Below are 25,951 nucleotides of genomic sequence, written 5' to 3'. Positions count from 1 at the left end.
CCAGAATGGTTTGGATTAGAACAGGCCTTGAAGACCATCTGGTTCCACCCCCTGCCATGGGCAAGGATGCCTTCCACTAGACCAGGTTGCTCCAAGCTTCATGCAACTTGGTGTAGTGCTCACCAGATAAAGCTGGGGAAGTAGGACGAAGAAGGGCACATGTGGCCTTACAGCATTCGCCTTCCCAAGTCACTGTTCCACATGATGGAGGCCTGGTCTCCTGGGGGTGGCTGAATACTTGCCTGCCCATAGGAAGTGAGGAATGAATTCCTTGGTTTGCTCTGTTTGCATATACAGCTTTTGTTTTCCCTACTGAACTGTCTTTATTTCAACCCATTAAGTTTTCACATTTTACCCTTCTGATTATCTCCACCATCCCAGTGGAGATGGAGTAAGCAGCTGTGTAGGGTTGAGTTGCCAGCTGGGATTGAACTACGAAAATATCACAAGAGGAACTTAAAGTACTGAGGAATCAATGCAAAAAATGTTAGTTGTTGCTTATTTACCCATTTCCTTTGTCTTCTACAAATTCACCTCCCAATTTCACCTAATTTTTCTGCCCTGTACAGAGCTCCTCACAGGATGACTTACCAGTCCTCAAGACTCAAAGGTGGGTTGACAGTGCTGCTCACTGATGCTAAAGTAAAGCAGAAAAGCTTTTAGCTTTCTCCTGCTAGATACAACACTAATTTACAGCAATACTTACAAGGCAGAAGTACATTTGCTATATTCTCATATTACTGAGGTTTTATATTTTCCAGTATTGATCTCAAACACAATGTCCATGATGAAACAACAGCAAACTGTTTTCAAAGTAGAACCTTAATTTCTTCCACTGCACACCTTCTGGTTAGAGCTGAAATACACTGATAATCTGGCAGCCACATGGGGAAAAGGCCTATGCCATCAAACCTTGTGCTTGTTCCCCTTCTTGCTCCACTATTCTCCCCTCAGTCCCAAGGCCAACTTCAGTGTACTGGGAAACTTCAAGCCAGGCTGACCCAACTCTATAATGCAGCAAAACAACTTTCTTTTGACCAGGTTAGTTTTTTGCAATAGAAGAGGTAAATTATTTTATATGTATATATGGTGTGAAAGAGCAAGTGGAGAGGCAGAAACATGTACACAGGCATGGAACATGTCCTTTTCAATGGAGCTAAGCTGTTAATTCAACTTAAACCACAACATGAAACCTCAGCTTGTAAATGCAGGTGTAACTGTCTGTCACTTACTTGAATCCATTCCTGTTCCATCATCCAAAAAACATAGCATGAATCCACCTCGTAGGTCCTCTCGTTGCTCTGCAAGAGAAGAGTTAGTCACTGCTCCCATAAGCAGAAGTTAAAAGTTCCATAAAATGGGATCGGTGTTAACAACAAAAGTAACACAACAAAGAGGATAACTAAGAACTTCTTCACTACAAAACTGCATTACAAAACTGTATTGTGTCAGTGGAGTTTTTTAGTATCCACTACAAAGAGCCACTCACTTCACCTGACCTCAGGTTAAGGTTGACTTAATTGCTTACCCAAGATATATGTAAAGGCATTGCTTTTTGAAAGACAACAGGCACTATGGCAGAGAAGAAATGGTAGAACAACAGAATTATTAAGGTTGGAAAAGACCCTTAAGATCATCAAGTCCAACCACAAATGTAACACAGCTGAGTTCACTAAACCATGCCCCTAAACACCAGATCTACACATTTTTTTAAATATAGGTAGATAGTGACTCCCCCACTGCCCTGGGCAGCCTGATTCAGTGTCTGACTACACTTTCAGTGAAGAAATTTTCTCTAATATCCCATGTAAACTTCTTCTGGCACAATTTCTGGCTGTTTTCTCTTGTTCCTGTCACTTGTTACCTGGAAGAAGAGCCCAACCCCTACCTGGCTGCACTCTCCTATCAGGGAGCTGTAGGAGCAAGAAGGCCCCCCACAAACCTCCTTTTCTCCAGGCTGAGCCCCTCAGCTTCCTTATCCACTTCTCATCAGACTTGTGCTTCAGGCCCTTCTTCAGCTCCCTTACCCTTCTCTGGACATGCTCCAGCCACTCAGTATCTTTCTTGTCTTTCTTGGCTGGAGGGGCCCAGAACTGACCACAGGATTGGGCATAAGCACCCTTGCTCTTATTCAATCCAGGACAACATACATTTGCAGCCTAAATGTAATTTAACTACTGACTTAATTGCTGACATGCAAGGAAGCAGCATGAATGACTTACCAGTATAAATGTCTATTCTCGTGGCATCTGCATCTCTACAAAGAAATAAAACCACAATTGATATCCAAACATTAAACAGAAATGAAACTAAAAATCCAGGCATACACAAGCACTTCCAAAATAACTGGCTGTATAGATCAAAGTCCACAGAGGCCCCAGAGACATCACTGACAGAAAACATTGTCCTACATTTTGTCTATTTGAACCTAAACTCCAGCATAAGACATTGCTAGCACACAAACAGTTCTGGTGACAGGAAGTACCAATGGCATTCTAACAAAAGTCATTCTGGGGCTGGGAATCAAATGAGTACACACTTCTGAGCTCCCTCCTGTACAACAAACAACACCTGTAGTTTTTCTGTCGAGCTGTATACAAAAGGTTTAGTAACTCCACATAAAGCTTCATTCCAATACATTCAAGATTGTTACAGGAAACTGCCATTACAAGATCACTGAAGTGAGGCCCTTCACACACTGCATCCTCTTCTGTATTTGAAAGTACAGCATGTAGAGCACTACTGCCCACTTCCCAAACCAACCTTTGCTGACTAGAGACGGGGTGCTATAGAGCTGTAACAAAACCCCATTTGACAAATGCCATAGCCACTTTGTTTCAATTTTGTACCTCCAGCCCAGCCTAGCTACTTCTTCCCCTTCTCCATAGCCAGAGGGGAATCAAGAGGTGAAGGGAAAACCACCCCCAAAGACCCGACTTTTTCTTACCTTGTTGCAACCCTGAACACAGCACCAGCTCACATGCGCGTGCGCACACACACAGAGCTGATTCCCTAAATAGGAGCTTTCCAACTCAAAAATGCCCCAGTTTCAGCTCCTTACATCACAAAATGCACATTGTGACAAATCACATTTGAGAGAAAACCATCCCACAAATACTTCCATAGTGCTTCATGACAGTACTTCCTCTAGCTCAAGAAAAAAACACACAAGACTTGGGAGGCTGCTATAGCAGGGATTCCCCCTACACACAGGTGAGACAGGTGGCCCAACACCTGCAATTTCCAAAGACCATATCTCCTGAAGTGTCAGAATTCCTTCAGCAGCTCTTGCTCTACTTTTCAGCATCCCGGTTCTGTTTTGATTTTCATTGTCATGTTTGATACTATGATTTTTAGGTATCAGAAGGGTCACAGATCCTGTAATATTTATTTTAGCAATTTCTTCACACAAAAAGGCAGACTAATTTTTTCTTCAAATCTGTCTTGTGTCTGCTATCAATTTCCTTTCCAACACGAGTTTGTTCCAGGATTCATTCAAACCTGTCTTTCCAGGAATATTGTTTTTTAGGGGGTTGATGTGGCAATGTAAGAGAAGCAAGTGAAATACTTATACTAAATTGCAGCAATGTCTTCTATTTTCTTGTAAAGTCTACTAGAAATGAAAATTGCTTAAGATCAACTAATACATAGATGAATTAAATCTTAACCAAAGTTATCTTGGGAATTAGGCAGTCTCAGGTACATACCTGGCGTTATCTACAAGTTCAGCAAGGGCACCAAACAAGAACTCATGGGTAGTTCTGCAATGAAACAGAAATCAGCAGAGTTACACAAACACTTAAAAAAAGAGAGACTTTTAAATAAATGAGACTCTCAACTACACTTTAAACAAATCCAGTCAAATGGGTACAACACTATGGTTTGGCTGACAGCAGTCTAGGAACGAGTGATTAAATGTCTGCCAGAGGCAGCCATGCAGCAGCCAATCTGCCCCAAACTGCAGCTCACTATGGTCTAAAACATATCACAGCTATGATAGAGAACATGATGATCCAATGAACCAGCCTATGACCTAGTCAACTGTTCATGGAAGTCCTTATACAGCACAATGACGGGTCTTTTCAGAACAACTAAATACTGCCTATAAGTAAATATGGCCAGATGAGGATTATCACAGAATCACAGAACAGTTTGAGTTGGAAGGGACCTTAAAGCTAATTTCTTTCCAATCCTCCTGTCATGGGTAGGGACACCTTGCTCCAAGCCCTGTCCAATCTGGCCTCGAACACTTCCGGGGATGTGGTAGCCACAGCACATGTCTTGTTGTGGGCAACAAGACATGAACAGCATTATGAACAAGGTGAGTCTCCCCCTGCACACAGTCCCGTCGCAGAAGTTATTTGTGACAGAAAAAGGCTTCCAGACCCTGGTTAACATCCACCAGGTGCAACTGCTACTAATCCATAGAAAGAGTCTTCTGACATCACTGTACCACGTCACCTTCTTAACACTAAAATAATGAACCCAGCTACAACTTCAGCACAATCTCAAGAAACACATTTAGTTTCCAGCCTCTTAACTTCCACCTCTTTTAAGCAGCTTCCATTTGGAAGCCATTAGTTATATGCCTCAACATTGAAAGAATATAGATGGTGAGAAAAACTTAAGCAGCTAATAAAAATCATTATAATACATTGTCTATTGACATAAATTACATATCTCCACATCATGCCCAAGCTGGCAAACTAACTTCAAAATCTAACAATTTTTTCAAACATAGATGAGCCACATCCACCATAAGGTTAACAGCAAAGACATGGAGAAACAGTTGATGGGATTTGTTACTGCTCTAGGTTGTTCAATGAAGAGACCAAGACCTCAGAAACCAGTTTTATCAACATGTTTCAGTTTGCACAAAAACCCTCACATACAGCCAACAGGTGACCAAAAAAAGATATTTCTTCGTATTTTCAGCCATCCAACAACAGACACATAGGTACTTCCCACACATAAAATATATAGTTGTCCACACTGTTAATAACCATAAAACAAGCTTTCATATTCATCTTCAGGGTGATCACACTGAACCCATCAACACAGCTCCAGTCAGAGGAAAACACATCAGGCTTTAAAGTTATCACTAAATGCATGGGAACAGAGATTTCCTTATTTCCACTCTCCTGTAGAGACAAGACCAATGCAAACACTGTTTGGAAGACTATCTACCCAATCAGAAAGCTTCCATAGAAATACAATCTTGGTGTTCCTGGAGTGGAGCATGGTCAGGGCATCTGACCCAAATCAGTCAGAGGAATATTCTGTACCATAGAATGTTCTGCTCAGTTTACAAACCAGGGGAGCTGGCCAATAGGGGCCAAACACTCTTGGGGGACAGGTGGGGCATGGGTCAGTAGGTGCTGAGCAATTGTATTGAGCATCACTTGACTTTTCGGGTTTATTCCTCTCTTTTTCCTATTGTTATCCTATGTTTCTTCAATCCAATATTTGAAATGTTCTTATCTCAGCCCATGGGTTTTAGTCTCGTACCATTCACCTCCCCATTCCACTGGGGAGATGAGTGAGCAGATATGTAATATGATTACATATTTCAAGTGTTCTCTTGAGTTTACAAGTGTCTATTCAGGTCCATAGGTCAACATCACAGAAATTTACTTAGGAAGTAATCCATAAGCAAATGGATGCTTTAGCACTAGTAACTATGCTTTATGAGCACCTTTTACTCCACAATTTTAGGAATACTTCAAAAAAAAGATGCAAATAAGATACAAATAAGGATTTCCAAAGAAAGATGATGGAACGAAATTATTGATAGCATAGGAAAGGCAAAACAAAATATCTCCACATAGCCCAACACGACGGATCTCGACCATCTTCCAAAACTGCAACCTCTTGTGCTGACACAAGGGAAGGGAAACCTTGCTGGAAACCTTGCTACAAGCCAGTGAAATTCACTCCAGCTATTTATCACTAACAGAAATGAATACATACTACAAAAGTCTTCTATTCAATTTATGAATTTGAACACACTTGTCAATATCTAACTTAAGTCAGATGAAGTGCTTTGGCCTGATTTAATCAGCTAATCTCAAACAAACCCACTGGTGGTCTTGCCTTACAGTCAAAAGTGCCTGAAATATTTCACATCCATCATGATCAACCAGTGACCATTTCTCTCACCTCCTCAAAGTATGGAATTATTTTACTTGTGACACAACTTTAAAAAAACATGACAAACTGTTGGCAAAATGAAGCCTATCAGAGCTTGCAAGTAACCTGCAAATATGGTGAGCTTATTTTAGACAGGAACATCAGAGGCAACAACAACATGCATCAGAGTATCCAAAATACAAATATTACTGCCATAGAATGGGTGAAACAACATATAGAAGGGAAGAAAGTAGTATCAAAATCCATAGTGTCAACAACAACTCATCTGGGTAGACAAAGACTGGCCTGGATCATCCCAAAATGTGCATCTTCCATTTGAGCCAGCTCCATGCAGAACTGGAGGCTTGACAAGGAATCTAAAAGGGGAGTCCAACACTGGCAATTTATTAAAATATAGGTGACAAAAGCTCAAGTTAGATGGCTCTAAAACACTACCAACGTCAAACACCTCTACAAAAAATCATTTGGAGTAATGTCCCAAGGGAAGGAAAACTTGTTTTGTGAGAAGTTCCTACAGGAATCTCTTGCTTGAACCTAGGTGGACTCCCCTCTGCAGATAAGTACCTAATTACTAATGAGAGACTTAAGACTTCACTTTTCTTCTGAAGGAGAGCACATCTGGGAAAATGCTTTATTTTGGCACATGCATCAGGAACAACAGCCATTCTTTAAGTAATGCCCTCAGTCCAAAACAGACAAAAAGCACAAAAAGAAGAGGGAATTTCAGGGGGGTAGGAAAATATTGTTGTTCTGTTATTACTAGTTTTCCTCAAGTCCATCATTTAGTCATCTTGAAGTCTATTTGAGTGACCTTCTTCCACTCCAACTGTATTCACCAGGACAATTCTAGTTACACAACAACACATAAGTTGCAAGCTAAAGGCTACCTACTGCTAGAAGACAATTACAGGTCCTCAATTTCTAACAAAATCATTCAATTTTTTATTATAAATATTCAAAATATGCAAATACAAATTGGCTAGTCTCTGTTATATTTTTGGCATCATCGCAATGAATAACTTTGGAAGTATCTTAATGGAACAGCATTTAATTGTTAAGGAAAACCAATGGAAAGGCAAGCAGGTGATGCTGGAAAGTCATAAAACAATGCACATGTAATTTTCATGTGCTTATGCACACTGATTTTAATTCTAGGATTTAAAATAACTTGAGAACAGAAACATGAAAAAAACTTTTAAAGGTCATTTAAAGGTCATCTCCAGCCATGGGCAGGAACACCTTCCACAAGGCCAGGTTGCTCTAAGCACCATCCAACCTGGCCTTGGACACTTTGAGGGATGGGGCAGCCACAGCTTCTCTGGGCACCCTGTGCCAGGGCCTCCCTCACTCACACAGGGAAGAATATCTTCCTTCCACCTAGTGTGAATCTACACTCTTAGGTTAAAGCCATTGCCCTCTGTCTCATCACTACAGAACTTATTAAAAAGTCTGTCTCTACTCCACTATTCATCAAGTAAAGCACCTGGAAAAGCATAGTGATATTTCTACTTTTAACAAATATTGCAACTGAATCGACTCATGTAGATGCTGTAGATGCTCTGGCTCCACGTGCCATCAGACACGTAAGCATTAAGCTGCTGTTGGAAAGATCTGCTGCAGGTCCTCAAGCTCAGGGACCTGATCAACTGTCTCCTGCAAAGCACTTCAGACCGAGTGTTCCAAGTCAGACGTATGGAAACTTTTCTGAAAGAAGGTCTTAAAAAGGAAGGGAGGGAGGGGAAAAACATTGTTTTCTTCTGCACCCTAGGAGCCAGATGGTTGGTCTTTCACTGTAATTTAAAGAATTTCCACCTCCTTGACTATGAGAACACACTCAGCAATGAACTACAATTTATTGAAGATGGGATGATCTTCCTCAGCCAAGAGAGCAGTCCAGAGGAGACCAGTCCCCTCTATCAGAATCCCTGTACTGGCCTTGGGTTGATTTGGGGATTGGCTCTTCTTCTTTTTTGCTCATTTTTTTACTGGAGGAGCAGGAGAAGTTATTTGTTATGGGTTAGTTTGGTACTTTCTTTGTTCTTATAATGACTGCCATTACTCCCATTGCCATTCTTCGGGAGGCATTTCACTTATGCACTGATTCCCATAACCTCAAAAGGCTCTTTGCTCACAACAGACAAGGAGCCCCGGCTTTGGCTTATCCAAGCATTGGCTTCCAGCTCTTTCCAAGAATTCAGTAATGCAGGTATTACTGCACACATGCAGCACACCACAAGCAGACAGCAATGTAAGCGCAATGACAACATGCAGTAGCTTTAGTATACTTGAGAGCAGCAGCAGCAACAACTCAGTCTTTAGCACAGGCTTTATCTTCTTACAAAGATGGACAGAATTCTGGAGCTTTGCAGGCAAACACAAGCTGCTGACAGAGCACTGCCATCATCTGCATGGTCTTCTTATCCATAAAAAAATATTGTCTTCTGGAGCTGGACATGAGAATTTCACAAATCAACAACAGCACCACAACATGACTCAGTGTTGTCCATCTTCAGGCACCAGATTGTTCAATCCATATACAACTGCTACCAGCCAAACTAAAGAGCAGACCCAAATGTGATATGGAGCCATTACTAGGTTTATTTCCCTGTTCAAAGCCCATTACTTTCCTGATTCTGAAAATAAATGGATTGTAGTGGTCTTCGCATACACGAGATTAGCCTTAACTGCTCTTGCATTGCTCTTGCAGATGTATCTCGTTACCAACAAAACCAGACAAAAATCCTTTGAAACCAAGTTGCCCATGCTTCTGTGCCTTTTTTAGACTGCTGTAGACGACTGTGATCCTTCACATATTGAAAATGGAAACAAAAAGATAAACATACACTTTATTTACTCTTCTACTGATGGATAACAGTAAGTCAACTCTTCCACAGAACATCACCAGACAATCTTATGCCTATGACCAGCTGATCAAAATGAAGTAATGCCAACTGGTTCCACAGACTTCTTCCAGTTCAGGCAGAACGAGCTCTTCCATCTCTTCTATACATGCCATTACAAGGCTTAGGAGCAGCAGGCAGATGTTGATGGGCGCCTGACCCCGCTTAAGCGCTGCTCCCTGATGGTGCTTCTCATTTTCTAGACATGCGCGCACAAGAAACTCATCTTAAATAATGCCTTTGCCTCTTCTCAAGGGGTGTTATTTTGGGGGATTCAATGGCGACATGCAAAAACCTGACTGGAAAAAGAGTATCATAATCCTGTTAAAAACAAACCTGCAAAACACTCAGTCACACACAAAGCCAGATGCTGCAGAGGGATGGTGGCCTGCATGACAGCGCATACACCCTGTTCCGCACAGGTACGGCCGTGCGGGTTTGGTTGCCCAAGGGGCCTCCCCGTTCCTCCCGGGGCCTCTTGTCCCCACACAATGACTCTCCGTGACCCGCGGACCTGCCCGCGGTACAACAGCCGGTCCCCAGAAGGACCACGAAGCGTCCGGGCCGGGGACAGGGGGCCGCTCAGGCCCACCGGCCCGCGTGGCTTCGGCCAGGCCTATTGCACTGAGCTGGGGCCCCGAGCAGGCCGGGTGCCGTGGGCCCGCCTCACCCCAGCCGGTACTCACGAGTTGGTGTGCAGGTACTCAAAGGTAAGCTGGGCCCGGTTTAGGCTGCTGTAATTGCTCAGGGACATGGCGGCAGTGGCCGCCATCGGGCCTGCGCCCGCGCCGCATGCACCAGCGGCCGTGCACGCCTCAAGCCCGCCCCGCCCCCTCCCAGTCACGGCCCCCGCCGGGTGAGCAGCCGGCGCTGCGCTGCACTTTGTTATGCCGCGGTGCGGTGCGGTGCGGTGCGGTGCGGTGCGGTGCGGTGCGGTGCGGTGCGGTGCGGTGCGGTGCGGTGCGGTGCGGTGCGGTGCGGTGCGGTGCGGTGCGGGCCTGCTTTGTCTCCGCTGCGCTGGGATCGCACCCGGCACTGCAACTGCCCCCGCGGGGCGGAGCCACGCGGCTGCCCCCCATTGGTCAAGAAGAGGCACGTGATGCAAGTGCCTCGGCGCGGCCAATGTGGGCTCTGCGCCGCCGCGTGACGGGCGCGCACGGCCGGGTGGGAGCGGCGGAGGTTGGTGAGTGCGGTGCGCGTGGCCGCTCCGGGGCCCTTCGCGGGAGCCTCTTTTCCCCCGGGCTCCGTGCCGGCGGCAGCCGAGCGCCTCAGCGCCGCGGGATGGGCCGCCGCGGCCTCCTAGGGCGGGGGAGCGGCTGTAGTAGGGCCGGGCTGCGCGGTGAGGTGGCCTGGGAGCGGGAGACCCCTCCGACCCTGGGCGAACTCGCCGGAGCCGGGGGGCCCGATCGCCGCGGTGCCGGCGGCGTGCCCGGAGGGCACCAGCTGGCGGTGACTGCTGGATGCCAGGTTGGAGTAGGTGAGGCCCGCCGGTCCCGAACGTCGGGAGTGGCTCCAGGACCTATCTGGATGGAAGGATCCCGCTGCTGATTTCTTACGGAGACTCCGCGCGGATTTCGGCGGGTGCTGGTCCTGCTGGGCTGGTGAAGGCTCTGCGAAGTCACCAAGGAGTGACTCCTGAAAGTGCCCGTACTTACAAAAATAATTAATGAAAAGCGTATATAAATTCATAAATATTCTTGCTTCGATTCTGTGCTTTTGGTTCATCTTGAAATGTGAAACGATTGTGCTCAGGGGCTCTTACCTCTGTCCTGAACCGATCATTTCCCCCCATCCCCCCACAAAATGCAGCCTGAACGTGGGAACCCTGAAGGCCAGGAATACTTACTTGTCTGAGGACCTAACTTGTCCCGTGGAAAAACACCCCCAATCGTTCTTCTGAAATGGACACTGAAATTCAAGCATGGCTTGGATAATAGGAATCTGAACTTAATATCCAAAATCTGAAGGAATTCAGTCTTTGCAGAAATTGTGACATACTTCTTGAAGAATGTCCAGCAAGAATGAAACATGTAAGATTGCAGATTTAAGAAGGATAAACATTATTTTATATTTTATTTATAGGGTGCTAAAGGGAAAAGTAATGATTTTGTTAAAAAAAAAAAAAGAAGGGATTATTCAGCGTGGGGAAGAGAAGCATGCAGGGTGACCTTAGTGCAGCCTTTCAGTACCTCAAGGGCTCCAAGGGAGCTGGAGAGGGACTTTGGACAAGGGATAATGGCTTCCCACTGCCAGAGGGCAGGGTTGTTGGAATACTGAGAAGAGCTTCCATGGGAGAATGGCGAGGCCCTGGCACAGGGTGCCCAGAGAAACTGTGGCTGCTCCATCCCTCAAAGTGTGCAAGGCCAGGTTGGACAGGGCTTTTGATGCAACCTGGCCTAGTAGAAGGTGTCCCTTCTACAGGGACACCTGTAGGTGGGTATATACACCTGGCAGGAGGTATAACAAGATGAGTTTTAAGATCCTTTCCAACCCAAACCATTCTGTGATTCTGTGGTATCCAAGACATATGGTGAAAAGTTAAATTTAAATCTGTTACTCATGATTGGTAAATGACTAAAACCTGAGTTTCATATTTGAGTTGTTTGACCCCCATCCCCAGTTGTGTAGGAGCCTGAGCTAACAAGTCTGCAGCTTTGGCCTGAGAACTTCATTTCCCAGAACGGCATTTAGCTCTGTTTACCCTCAGTTTGACCTGTTCAGGCCAACAAGTTGTATCATTCCTTCTGGCAGGGATTTCTCTGTGTGTTCTTGTGAGGGTATCAAAAAATCACTGTGCATGTGTGTGCAGTGGCTCTTTTAGGCCTTATGTCTGAAAAGCTGTACACAGCAGGACAGTGAACTGCATAAAAGAATTAGGAAAATTACTGTTGAGAACTGTGTTTTGATGTATTAGGTTTATGACAATCAATGAGTCTATTACAGATTGTAGCATCATCTGCTGTGCTCAGCTTTTATTTTGTCACATTGTAGTCAATGTCAGCAGTAAATGTTCAAAAGCAATGTAAATCCTATCGGTGTAAGGGCAAGGTAATTACCCAAATATATGTTCCTGAGGAACATGAGCCTGAACTTATGCATCACATCAACTTTGTCCTCTTAGGTAATGAGTGTCTCTGTGCCTACCAGGAACTTTGTCTCGTCCTCTTACCCTCAGGGAGGAACCAGAGTTTCTTTCCTGGTGTTGGAGAGGTTGGCAACATTATCTGACTACTGACGCTGCTGCTCCAATGGGATCTGATCTGTTTTGCAGATGGGCTGGTTGGTTGCCAGTCCTTTCCATCTGGCCCTTGGTAGAAGACCAGTACAATGCAGTTCTATTTCATTTGGCCAGCTCAGGCAGGAAATTGCTCATTACCATCTCACCATTTGGCGGTGATCAATTTGACAAAAGTGAAGTGAGAATTTAATTCTTACACTTTCCCTAGCTGTTGTGCAGTAGGTTTCAGACATGTTCTTGATTTCCGTTCTTTGGTCTCTCTTGCCCAAGTCTTGAAAGATTTATACCTTCATTGGCTGGCTATCTGAGCTGCTAGACATTGGCCCAAGGTATAATGAAATTAATTCACCTTTTGCAAAGCAGCATTTAGATTACATCACAGCTCTGCCTTGGCCATGGCAGAGCCATGCTTTGATAGGAACCTCTCTGTCCATGCATGGAGACATAACAGGCTCGTTTGGCCTGTGTCCCACTGCTGCAAACTGCTGAATTTCTTAGTACTTTAGAGATGAAAGTTTTCCCACTGGAAATTCACCTTTATCCTCCTTTGGGTAGTTGTTTTTTCCTTGGAATCTCTCTCTCTAAACTTTGTTTAAATTGTTCTAGATGTTTCAGTTATACTGGTTATGACAGGCAACCTCCCTTTTTGTTTTTTTTTTTTTCTTCTCCTACCAGCACTATTTCCCTGAGTTTCTGTTCAGTCCCAGGATCTCTGCATCTTACAATGAACAAAACAAGTCTGGCTGCTCAGGTATCACAGGTAGTAACCCCTCATTTTTGAAGTCTCCAGTGCAGTAGAAGACAGCAGTTTACTCTAGTGCACATAACTTTCCTCATAAATGACCTGTAAGTTGGTGGTTTGTCCAGCCTGTACAAGTGGAGCTTGGGGCAAACTGCACTGCTCTTCTTTAACCCTAAGGCTGAGTTTCTTACTCTGAAATAATCCCCAAGTCCCCTTGTAAAACTAGTCTTTTGGTTCCACACTGTTCAAAATTTATGTTTTTAGGCTGTGGTGTGACTTCCCATGCTGTCCCATGTGGTGTTTGCTGGGTTACTTGCATGTGGTTACTCTGGCATAGCATTTTGTTATGCCTCTTTCCACTGGAGTCCAGGCCATAGCCTGAGGTCATTGAAGAATTTATTTATGTGGCCATTGTTCTGCAAGTTGAAGGTAACTGCTTCTACACCTGTGTGGGCCGTGAGTCAACAATTGTTCCTTTTCTCCCTATTTTTTAAGAAGCTAGCCTGCTAAGCCAGTACTTAATGCAGGAATCATCAAAGTGGTAAGTACTAGATTCTGCACCAGACAAGTGCCATGAATGCAGCGAAGTGTCTTTTTCAAATGCCTGTGAGGTCTCCCAAGTTAACTGTTTGTAGCTTTATTCTACAAACAGTAGAATACATGTTTACATGTTTACATGTTTACATGTTTATGTACATGAAGAAATGTAAAACTTTGCATTGTAGAAATTAGGTTTTCAGTGTCAGAGTGAAATAAGCGGGCAGTGAAAAATAAATCTGAGACATTACCAGTTATCCTCAGGTGTTTACTGGTCTTGCCTTTATCCTTTGTTTTTCTGGAAGGAAAAAATGGCATTGCCTTTGGATGCAAGGTCCTCTGTCTACCTCATGAGGGAAGCTGCTGAAGTTCTAGGTCAGTGCTGTTCTACTGAGCATTCACCTTGGTACTTCTAAGAAGATTGGGTGCAGTTGCAAGCCCCAGTAACCAGATTGGCATGGATCTCTTTTCCATTGCCCTGAGTTTGTAGAAAGAATTTCAAAGCAGCTTCCTTTTATGGGCTTGAATTCATGTTGCCTCACAGCTTTTTGGTTCATTTTCATGTCATGCCGTATGCTGCCTCTGCTGTATGATGAGTTCTCATTGTCTCCCAGTACAGAATGGGAATTTCTGCTGTGAGTAGAGAATGCTGCTGCCTCCAATGTGGGGTATTCTCCTTTAGACAGAGCATGCCAGTCTCACTCTCAGAGAAGAGCTATGTCAAAAAGCATCAGAAACATTCCTTTTCTTGGGCATGATTTGTATCTCCATGTCGATTCAATATAATCCAAGAACAGAGCCCCGAAGTCAAGCATTTAGAAGGAAGTGTTTTCCTCCTCGCTTCTCCTAGTAAGGAGTTACTCCCCGTATGACATGGGGCAGCCCTGTTTCTTGTGTTCATAGGCATGTCTGCCCAGCTTCTCCATCATTCACATCAAGTAACAGAGCAATTTGCTGACTAAATGTAAGTATCATGAAGTCAGACCTCTCTTCATGGAAGTGCCTTTTTCTCCTGTGTTGGGAAGCCTAAATCCTGCAGTTCTTCTCTGGAACAGTAGTTTTATGAATATGCTGTGTATCAGTCCTTACAAGACATGAAGAGCAAGATGTTCAAAGATGAGTGTCTAAACATGTGGAAGGTACTGGCATAGCAGTTCAGAGTCCTTTTCTGTAGTGCCAGGTGTCAACCTCTCCATGCTTTGTTTTCAGGGGAAATCACATCATAGATTTAAATTCGTTATTTCAGTCTAGGTACCATTCTCAGTGAGACACTGGTTGTCAGGAATTACTTTGTAAATGAGTTTGCAGAAGAGTGGAAAGGGTGATTGAGAGCAGGGAGACATCTTGAATTGTCAACAGAATGGTGAACAGGGAGGATCTTCTACTGCCAGTCTGGCTCCCAGTGTTCTGAGCCCAGGTTTGATTAATGAATTAATAACATGAAAAAAATGTCACAGCTGTTAGAGCATCATGTCACCACCTTAGTCCTACTGCAGAAAACACTCTGTGCCTTGGCAGTAAAAACAGGGCAGAAGAGCCTACAAAAAGATGGTAGAAAAGGAGCGATCATGGAGTCTTGCAAGACTTTACTTCACAAACTTGAAAGAGTTATGGATGGCATGAACTCGTTGTCAGAAATTGATAGTTTGGTCGAGGTTGGATGGTTTTCCACAAGGATGCTGCAAAGAACCCAAGCCCAGAGGCTTTCTGCTCTGAACTGTAACTGTATGATGTTTTTAGTGGCTTTGACCAACATAAGAAGGTGTACAGGCTTCTTAACAAGGTGACTAACAAGTACAATTATTTTTATTAATAAATAGTTTTTCCTGTCTCATTATTTGAAATATGTGGACTGTGTTTCTTATGGGTTTGGTCCAGCTCAGAGTGTCTGTTTAACCCAGGATGATGGATGTGTTCATGGGTAGTTCAGGTAATTTCAGTCTGGCAACTTGAAAGCAACCAAAAACATACTCTTATAATGAAAAGCCTATGGAAATCTCTTGGGTGTCTCATGGAAGCAACATGCAAGTAGATTGAGCTGTGGTAGCAATGAAGAGATGAACAGATGCATCACCACATCTGGTATAGAACATGCACGGGAGTGCTATGGAGAGAGCAGGACTTTGCCAGTCATTCCCATCAAAGCATCTCTCAGTGGTGACTAGATAACTGCTCCTCTAGCATGTGCTGGGAATGCCACCATGGATCAAATGTCTTTTGTCATCTCTGAAAGCATTCATCTCCCCTAGCTTTAGCCCTAGACAAGTGCAAGGTGCACAAGAACCCTGGGCTGCCCTACTGCTTTATAGGAATCTGACATCAACATGAAGGGCTGACTGCCTTGGTGGGAGAGAATGAGGGGAACTTCACAGATGTGTAATATATTCCCTGGAATGTCATGGTTTGCGGGAAGATGATCACTGGCAGTCAAGAGATGGTGTATGGGGCAGAAGTACTGTAGGAAAAAGCTGTCAGCACTCTGTCAGTACACAGCTCTGGAGACTGTCCCTAGCCTGAGCTAGGGCTGTCAGGAAGCTGGGAAGTTCTTGGAAGGCCAAAAAAGAAGAATCTGTGAGGCAGTGTCATTTTTTCAGGAACTTCACCCTGAAGTTATTTCTTTTCACTCAGGTCTTCCATCCAAACCTAGTTATTTTCTTAAAAAGAAACAAACTCAGGAAATGTTTTATCAGCACAGTTGGATCATCGCATGATGGTTTGACCAGTCCTCATCAATCCTATAATCCCATCAATTTGGAGGATGTGTGATATCATCTTGCTTGTTCAATACATCCTAAGCCCTGCTTCTTTGTCCTGCATTGGTGATCTGCATAATACATAATCTGCATAATATTTTGAAAAGAAAGGATTTTGTTTTGTGAAAGGGGTTTTGCCTGTCTGCCTCTCCCAAACTCCTTCCCTAACCCCGCCCCACCTAATATAAGGAAGAGCAGAGTATCCATAGGCTCACAGGAGTGTCGTGGTGGCTTGTTTCCTACTGGCATATGGGATAAAGGGTACCTGAAAGCCAATGAAGAGACTCCAGCCTGTGTTGAAAGTCAGTTTTGGTGTTGCATCAGGTGGCACTGGCTGAAATGTAGGAAAATACCAGCATTAATGACAGTAGTGCAAAATTTAAAAGAAGTGTCTGGCTCTGGGCTGAGGTTAAATGGAGAGGTGACTGCTAAGCCAAAGAGATGCCAGCCCTGTCCAAAGTCTGAGCAAAAAGCAAGAAATAGCCAGACAAAGTGGTGAGAGTATCAGCAGTGCTGCCTGACTGGGATCACTCACCAAGGCTACAGTCACTGAACAAGGGTGCAAAATCAGCAAAAATTGAGCCAGGGAGAGAAAGCACTGGGCTAGGTTGTTCAAATTGTGGGGGTAAATGGGGGCAAAATGGAAGGCAAAGCATGTGATGGGGCTGTTCGGGGCCAGGGTGGGCATCAGCATGACACTAAATCTGCTAGGGTTCTGTGGGTGAATTTGCCTTGCTTCTGCAGCCATGGTAGTGGGATGTGACCCCCAGGATCACTGAACAAGTCCCCTGACATGGCAGCAGTGAGTGTGACTTAAATTAGCAGCTCAGTTCATCAGAATCTCAGAAAAGGCCATTTAAGGAATCTCATTTGTGTCCACATCCCTCTGCAGCCTTCCAGACAGGACTGAAAGACAGACGACGGTCATAAATTGCCCTCCCACTTCCTAGGAAGAGCTCTGCAGGCCCTTTCCCACGCTGCTGCTGGCAGGGTCTTTGAAGTTGACAGCGCATCTGACACTCCAGCATACCCCACACTCCAGCACACCCAGCCGTCTGGTTCAAACTGGGAGGTGACCCTTGCCAGGAGGGATTCAGCATTTCCAGGCCACAGGGATACATGCCATCAGACCTGTCAGTGCAACTCAGTCCCACCCAAAGTCCCAACTCCAAACACTAAATGGGAAAGCTGCCTGAAAAATGAGGGAACACTTCTGCATCAGGAATTACTGAAGGCTTTGGTATACAGTGTTCTCAAATATTTGTTTCAGTGTTCTTATAAATGTTCTATTTGAATAAAAATATTGTAAATAGCCAATATTCCACAGAATCTAAATATTTTCCTCTAAAACAGTACTTCCTTTCCCCGCCTCATAGAGATTTAATTATTTGCTGATTATGTAGCTCAGGTTCTGACTGTGATGAGGGTTTCCCTCCACTGTTCACATGTAGCTAAGGTCTCCATCCAGCCACTGTCATAGCAAGGGGGAGAAAAGAATTTATCCTTAGTTAATCCTGGGAAAAGTTTTCCATCTGACTGACTTATGCACTTCAAATGAGGAGTATGAAAGAACGCACATTGGAAGAGGATGGGACAACTGGGGGGCAGAAAACAAGCCCCCCTGCATCAGCTGTGCAGGGAAGGGGTCACTTGCCAGGAATGGGGGGCCCTTGAGCTTGTGAGATCCCTGGAGCTCATGGCATGGTGAAGAGCAGGCAGTGTGGGTCAAGTGCCACGACTGGAATTTGTCCCTGCCAGCTCCTCCCTGAGGTTCTCCAAACCCTTTGCTTGTTGAGGGGCTTGCCTTCTCACTGGATGGCAAAGGTGCTGCCCAGTTTCATGGTGTGGGATGGGTTTTAGGCACACCACATGGTCCCTGCTGTGGAGAAACATCCTGCCCTTCACCCAGGGCTCTGCAGTGTTCACAACTGTCTGCTGGATTCATGGTCTGGAGGTGCACCAGGCAGAGAGGAGTGTGAGCCTGCACTGAGGGATGCACCTTGGCATGACTGCCATCAGAGCACACAAGTAGTTGGCCATGCTCTCCCCTCTCCTAAGTTTGTGGCAGAGCTGAGATCAAGCTGCTGGGCTGTAGCTGTTGGAACAAGCAGGCACCAGCTTCCAGGTATGCAGACAGGTGAAGCCCAACTTCCTTTTGGGATGCCACTAACTGATAGGAGCAGGGTGTCTCTTGAGCAAGTGCTTCCCTGAAACAAGGAGAAAGATGAGAGGACTGGAGTCCAAAGGATTCAAGAGAAGAAGTAACAGCATGCGGCATGTTGGTGCAAGTTCTGCCCAGCACAGGGAAGCACATTCAGCTGGGAGGCCACCACCCCAGCCTCGTGTTGAGGTGTAGCTGATGGGTTTTGGACCATCTGGAGGCTCCTGCTGCCACTGAGGCTGAGCCACAAGGCTAGGCATAAGATGTGGGTTCAAGGGAACCTGGAGCAATGGTGTCTGTGTGCCATCATACCACTGAGGAGGGAGAAGGAATATCATGGAAGGAGATAGCTGGATTGGGATGCACATGACAGCTGTAAATTAGTCAAAAGGAGCAAAGTGCTGGTTTGTAACTGCCATACACGATGGAGGTGCAGTTGACCCTAGTTCAGTGACTGAAGTTCGGACTTAAGAGGATGACCTCCAGAAAAGGGAAGGGTGGGAAAGCACTTCACAGGGAGCCAGCAGAGCACCATGGGATGCTGGTGGGAGTTTTTGCTGCATACTTATTCATACTGGCTTTGCAGTGGATAAATTAATCTTCTATCTCCAAAGTTAATCGGAGACCACATGTGAAATGCTGAGTGGAGTACTAGCAATCTCAGTTGGTCAGTTACTAGCATGGTGCTAGTAACTCCAAGGCTGTGGGTTTGATCCTCCTATAGGCCATTCACTTAAGAGTTGGACTTGATGATCCTTCTGGTTCCCTTCCATCTCAGACTATTCTGTGGTTCTGTGAAAAGCTCTGTGAATCTCATTGTGTGTGGACAGGGCATTTTAATGCAACAGCTCAGCCTGTCTGCTGTATATTAGGCATAGCAGCAAGGATTAGGAGTCCTATGCAAATGTTGGCAGAGTCACAGCTGGGCAGGGAAGACTCCTGACCAGGTGGCTGTTTGGTTCTTTGTTACATAAGCCATCTAGACAAGAAGACAAGAAGAAGCAATGCACTGGCATAAGAGTATTGCTTCCTACACAGATGGTCTCCAGCTTTCATATCTGAGCTTGTGCAAAGCAGGGAGGAAACAGAAAAAGGATGTTGGTAGTGCAGCCAGCTATGCATCAGAGAAAAGTCTACGAACCACTATGAAAATAATGGAAAAGAACAGTAACTAGTGAGATTTATTACAGCTAGGAAAATAGCTGATGTTTTGCACACAGAAGGTGCAGCATTGCCAAATAATATCTCCTCATGGTGAGCCCACAAAACTTGGGTAGTGCAAGAGGACACAGCATGGAGCTGAGGGAAAGGAGAAGGATGGTCCTGGGGAGGCGTATACTCAGTAATATTTTTCCAACTCTTCTTAATTCCTTGTGACTGTCCCAGGGAGAATCAAGTGTCTATAAGAAGAAATTATGTTCAGACAAGAGTCTGGTCTTTAAATAGTTTACATGTAAATGAGACACAAGGGCCTCTGCCTAAGACAGGTGCAGAGGCAAACAGACCTGTCACCAGACAGTAACAGATGAAACCTCATCCTCTTGATCCATAAGGACATGGTAGTCCTGGAGCATGGGGCAACCATCACCAGCCACAAGCAGCAGAAAGCCCAGAGGTGTGACACACAGCCAGGCCCTCCACCCGTTGGTAGGACATGACCCATTGGGAGCGGCACACCCAACTGTCTTGTGTCAGCATGTGACATGGCTCGTTAGCAAATACCAGGTCTGGTCATGTACAGGTGCTCCATAACATTACAGCTTCCAGGTTTCTTGGAGTCATATAGCACAGGTACCTGTGATGCAGTTTCTACGCTGCCAGCGACCTCAAGAGAGCAACCTCTCAATACTGAGGCAGATTTGTCCCCAGCCTCTCAGTCCTGGAGATGAAACTGCGTCTCTAGCCAGGACTGCCTGCAGCCAGCCTGTGAATGTGGGTCATGCTGAACCCTGCACTTGGGGCTGTGTCTCCCTCCATGCAGGCAGTGTCACAGCTCCAGGACAAGCAGTCTGTTTGCCTTGGCACAAGGCTGCAGAGAAGACCTGGGCAGTCCAGGGGGTTTGGCCACCTCTACCCAGGTCTGTTTGGCCTTGCTTGTGGCAAGTGGCACTTGATTGTGGCACAGTAGTGCTACTTTGGTTTCTAGTCCCAGTGGTTTGGGGGACCTTCCCCAATCCCATCCCTGCAAGAAGAGTCATCTTGCTGTTGACATACAGCTTGTAAATAAAGCCATTTTTTAGGGCAGTCTGGAAAACAATTCCTTGATTGCCTCCCAGTGTATTGGTGGTCAAAACCCCTAACTCCTAACTGACAGGCAGGATTCTTGGAGATGCAGATGGCTGCTCTAGTCTTCTGAGAAAGCCCTGAAAGGGTTGGCATGTTTCACATAATAGTTTGGGCTGGAAGGGACCTCAAAGCTCATTTCGTTTCATTTCATTTCATTTCATTTCATTTCATTTCATTTCATTTCATTTCATTCCCCTGCCATGGGCAGGAGCATCTTCCATTATCCCAGGTTGCTCCAAGACCTGTCCTACATGGCCCAGAACACTTACAGAGATGGGGCAGCCACAGCTTCTCTGGTCAATGTGTCAGTGCTTTACTGTAGAGAGCGCGGGACTCCAGGACAGTCTGGATGGATGAGAGATCTCTGAAGTCAGGTCTTGGAAGATGTGGTTTATTAAAAGGGGTGAAAGGCCCTGCTTGGAGTTGCCAGGCACAACTTGTGGCAGGCCCAGGGAGAGAGAGGGAGAGGGAGCAAGGGTTCCAGGTGAGGGTCCCAGGGGAAGATCCAAGAGAGAGTCCAGTCCCTCGGGCACACCTTATCAGGGGGCTTCAAGGTGGGCTGGAACAGGACTTGGGCCAATGGGGTCACAGATATCTGATACTGCAGGGGAGGGCGACAGGTGTGGGATGAACCATACATTGGGGGTGAGACAGAGCATTCCATTTGACCTTTGGACCTATCTGCAGGTAAAGGGCATTGTTTAATCAGAAGGGGGGATTGCTTTCAACCTGGCTATACTATTGTTTTCTAATTATTCAGTAGTCAAGGTTTGTTATTTCAAATCTAGTTCTCATCTCAATGTCTGTATTTTCCAAATCTTTTGCCAGGCAATTATATTTATAATGTTTTCTTATTTCATCTTCCCCAACACTTTACAATCCTCACAGGGAAGAATTTCTTCCTAATATCTTATCTAAATCTATCCTCTGTCAGCTTAAAACTATTCTCTCTTATCCTATCACTACTTTCCCCCCACCAGGTACTGGAAAGCAGCAATGAGGTCTCCCTAGAGCCTTCTCTTCTCCAGGCTGAGCAGTATTTGGAGATGTCTGGAGCCTGGGTTTTAGGGGTAAGTGACCAGGAGTGGCATCTTTCCTGAATCCCTGTTCTTTTTCTAAATCCTTCCTTTCTTGGCCACAGCAGATCTCAGCATTTGATTTATGGGCTTTTGTGGTGTCTTAAAAACGGAAAAAAAGAGCTGTGTTCATTCAATATGACAGAGAAATTGGAAAGGCAGGAGGGAAGATTGCTGTCAGGTCACTTCTCAGGAATGTCCTGTCTGTGGAAATACGGAAGCAGCCTCCCTCAGTGTAACACACGGCCAGGCCTTCATGTGAGATCCCAGAGCTGCAGCTGAGCTGGAGCCTCCCTCTGTTCTGATAGCACAAAGATACTTCTCTCCAGCTTCAGATGGAGCTTCTGACGTGGCCAGGAGTTGAGGTCTCCCTGGGACCTTTTTTCTCACCACTGCTCAAGGCACAGAGAAAAGCAGGATGAGAATCCTGTGGGTCAGCACGGTGGGAGGGATACAACCCCTTGAAGGAAGGACAGTCAGACAAGGGACATTTGGACATCTGGGCAGTCTGGAGGGGAAACTCTGCAGCCTACCAGTGCCATCTAAGCAGGGGCACAGCTCCGTGGGAAGTTCAGATGCCACAGAGCGCCTCTGCAGGCCCTGGCAGCAGTGGCTGTGCAGCAGGACAGGGACCATGCGCTCAGCCTGGGAACACATGTTGCCATGCACAGATCCATCTGGAAATGCCAGCATACAGCAGGGAAGGCAGGTTCCCACTCTTCTTTGCAGGCTGGCAGCCCTGTGGTCGCAGGAGATGCTGACACCAAGGCCCTGACATTTTTCAAGCACTCTAGTCCTCTGGGCCCACTGCCAGGGAACAGGCTGCAGCCTGGGGAGTCATGTCCTGAGCAGATGCTAGTTCCATGGCAGCCTCTGCCTGTGGGCAGCCTCTGCCTGTGGGCTCCCTCTGCTCCTGGTGGACATGGTGCCCTGCTTGTGGCTGCATCCTGCACTGTGGGGTGATGTGCAGTGCCCTGGGCTCCTGGGCTGCTGCAGTGCTGGGTACTGAGAGTATTTCCCTCTCTCCTCCTTCCTGGGGCACAGGCAAGGTGGACTCATGGCCAAAAAGTGCCCAGGTAGGAGCAGGCTGTGTCAGAGACACTGAAGCAGAAGCAGATCCAGGCTCCTGTGGTAGACGTGGTGCTGAAGGATAGACCCACTGACTCCTGTGGCATGGCAGGGAATGGGACTGACTGCTCGCTTCACAGAATCCTTGTGGGGTTCTGTGCGGGACAGGGGCCAAAGGTCAGTGGAGGGAAATGGATTTACTTATCTGGGCTTTAACTCCTATGAGCCAAGGCTGTAGTGGAGCAGGAGCTCAGTGCCACAGTGCTGCAACCCCCACACCACAAATTGAGCTGGATGAGGGTGGACATGGGCAGGAAGGGTGCTAACCCAGCCTCTTGTGTGTGGTTCTACCCTCTGGAGAGGGTCCACCAGGAGCGCAGGTGCATGCCCTGAGCAGGCTAAGCTCCCGAGTACTTACCAGCATTACTCCTGTACCAGCACGAGCGACAGACAAGAGCCTGCAGACAGACGGATAGACCTGCCCTTTCTCTTCCTCTATGCAGGTAAAGAGGCACAACAGAGATCCAGCCCCAAGACCTGCACCTGGGGAAATTGCTTCTAGCTCATGGGGAAGTGGTGTGTGCTTTCCGCATGCTGGTCCCCATACCGGCCAGCCAAGTGGGACAACTGGAGCCCTCAGTGTATGTGGCAGCACTGATCCTCCTTGGGCAATGTAGCACACCAAAAGTGAGACCTTCCTTGTCACATGGCTCCTTCCTATCCCAGATGAAGCAGCACCCCCGGGCAGGTAGGAGGCTGCCCAATGCCCCTGCCAGCAGCAGGATGTGAGGGATCCATCACACCTGATCCTGCCCTGGCTCCCAGCAGGATGTGAATCATGCCTGAGAAATGGGGACATGTTTAGGCATGAGTACCCCGTCCTAAGCAAGTGGCACCAGTTCTGTGCAGGCAGGTGGTCCTTGTGGCTGGTCTGGCTGCAGAAGAGCTGCCATACTGCTGCCCTCCTGCTGCTGCTGCCCTCCAGCTGCACAGTGTGTCCCAGGACACCTTCCTGTGCATCACCCTGGCCACTCTGTGCTGCCCAGCCTCCATCCACACCCAAGGGCAGCCCTTAATCCATCCCTTGTCCTGACCCATCTTTGGGGTGTACCCATGCCCAGGTTCTGTTATCTCTCAAGAGGGCACAGCACTAGATCCAGCCCAGGTCCTGCTGCTCTGGCCTCTCTTCATGCCAGACTCTGAATTAAACAAGCTGCATAGTTCCCAGGGACTTACTGTCAAGGAGGATCTTGGCACATCATCACATGCAAGGCTGCAATTCTCAGGAGTGAGAGGAGGAAGAGGAGGCAGGGAGAGCCCAACTTCTGCAGCCTCAGGCAGATGGAGGAGCTTCTCCTGCCCAGAAGAGCTGGGAACCACGGGGGTACTCTGCCATGGGGGGCCCGGAGAAGTAGGTCTGAGAGCTCCAAAACTCAACCACCATGATGTCACTGTTGATAATAGCATGGTGTCCTGTGGGAGCTGCCCTGTTGTCAGCATACAGAGGAGTGGCAGCATCAGGGTTCAAATATGCATGCCACGGGCAAACAGTACAGTGTAGTGTGGCCAAGAACTATCCTTCTCCACCCCTTTTCCCTCTTCTTCCTCCTCCTCCTCTTCCTCTCCCTCTCCCTCTCCCTCTTCCTTTCCCTCTTCTTCCTCGTCCTCCTCCTCCTCCTCCTCTCCCACCCCCCTTAGCTCATCCTGCTGCTTTGGTCAGCCAGGAGTGGGTGCCTTGCCCAAACATCTACCTGGGGTGACAGGTCTCTCTTCCCTGGCTTCCTCTGGGACTAAGGCCAGTCAGGTCAAGCCAATTTGTGATTTTCGGAGCAGTCACAAAATATTGGGTGTGTGGACAGTGAGATGGACAAAGGTCTGTGCCTGAAGAGAGAAGAGGTATGAAACCAGGAAAGCTTCAGGAGGAAGAAGAAGAAATGGATTCCAGGACCCTCCTCTGCCCAGTGCAGCCTGTGTAGCCCTGCACTGCCAGAGGGTCTGTGCTGCCAGAACAGCAGGGTAATGCTGGCCCCACACTATGCTCCTGTGTACAGAGGAAGGGCTATGCCCCAAATGAGATTGAATTGAATTGAATTGAATTGAATTGAATTGAATTGAATTGAATTGAATTCTCCCTGCCTGGCATTACAGTCACATCCCTACCCTTGTCTGCATTGTCCCATCCCTAAGTCAGGCAGGTGCACAGACCAGTTCCAGACATGTGCTTTCACAATAAAATTACATCACTGCTATTTAACATCATGTTTAGCATCCTCAAAGGGAACCCAAAGGATTCTTGCCCCTCCTCCCTTTGCTGCATTTGTCCCCTGGCTGGGGGAGCCCCAAGGACCTGTGCATCCAGCCAGACCTCTGCCCCCTGATGCAGGTTCATCTCATCCACTGGGCAATATGACCACCTTTGTCAGCACAGAACACACAACAGCATGCTGTGATTGCTGCAAACTGGTGAGATCAGTCCCTCACCTGCCCTGCACCAATGTACAGGGCAGCCTCCCCACAGTCCTCCCAGAGCCAAGCCTGGAGCTGAAGCCCTGGGCTCTCCAAGGGGTTTGTAAATATCTCCTTGCTCCACTTCATGGAATAAGAAGGTCTGCTCGGAGTCTGCGCTTGTCTGTCTGCATGCCCACCTCACCCCCAGGAAGCCCTGCATATGCTGTATGGTGGGTGGATCCTGGGGATGTGGTAGTGGGTCAGTGAGGATGTGACAGGATCACTACCTTAGGGGATGGACCCAGGAGTGGTGCAGACCTGTGGGAGCACAGGCAGGATAAGTGCTGCTGCACATGCTGAGAGCTGTGCACCCAAGGCTACTTTACCCACAAAGCTCAGCATGCTTCTGCTTCCAGGTGCTCCATATGGGAAGACAACGCACAGATCCATCTGGAAATGCCAGCATACAGCAGAGAAGGGAGGTTCCCATCCATGCTGCCAGCCACACATCATGTAACTTCAATAGCTGAAGGTTGGCAATGGGGTTGCCCCCATACTTCAAGGGCAGATGAGCTGCTGCCAGCTGTGCTGC

At 46.7% G+C, this 25,951-nt stretch overlaps 1 protein-coding gene across 2 annotated transcripts in view; it reads right to left on the bottom strand.

The window, feature by feature from the left end:
- MORC2 (MORC family CW-type zinc finger 2) overlaps positions 1 to 10,061 on the bottom strand; it is a 48,119-nt gene extending 38,058 nt beyond the window's left edge. Inside the window, exons 1-4 of one of the 2 annotated variants that reach the window (XR_010994873.1) lie at positions 9,737 to 10,061; positions 3,708 to 3,761; positions 2,223 to 2,257; positions 1,233 to 1,301 (exon numbers count right to left, since the gene is read on the bottom strand). Coding sequence is in view for 1 of the 2 variants with exons in the window: in XM_068177899.1 (XP_068034000.1) it covers positions 1,233 to 1,301; positions 2,223 to 2,257; positions 3,708 to 3,761; positions 9,737 to 9,822 (244 nt within the window). In the remaining variant the exon portion in view is untranslated. The remainder of the gene's footprint in view (positions 1 to 1,232; positions 1,302 to 2,222; positions 2,258 to 3,707; positions 3,762 to 9,736) is intronic. The other variant, XM_068177899.1, reaches the window with a different exon arrangement.
- Positions 10,062 to 25,951: the final 15,890 nt, after the last annotated feature.

This window comes from Anomalospiza imberbis, unplaced genomic scaffold (assembly GCF_031753505.1).
Source record: "Anomalospiza imberbis isolate Cuckoo-Finch-1a 21T00152 unplaced genomic scaffold, ASM3175350v1 scaffold_117, whole genome shotgun sequence".
In the NCBI taxonomy this organism is placed as follows: domain Eukaryota; kingdom Metazoa; phylum Chordata; class Aves; order Passeriformes; family Viduidae; genus Anomalospiza; species Anomalospiza imberbis.
The sequence above is the reverse complement of the archived record's forward strand: the minus strand, read 5'-3'. Positions and strand labels throughout refer to the sequence as shown.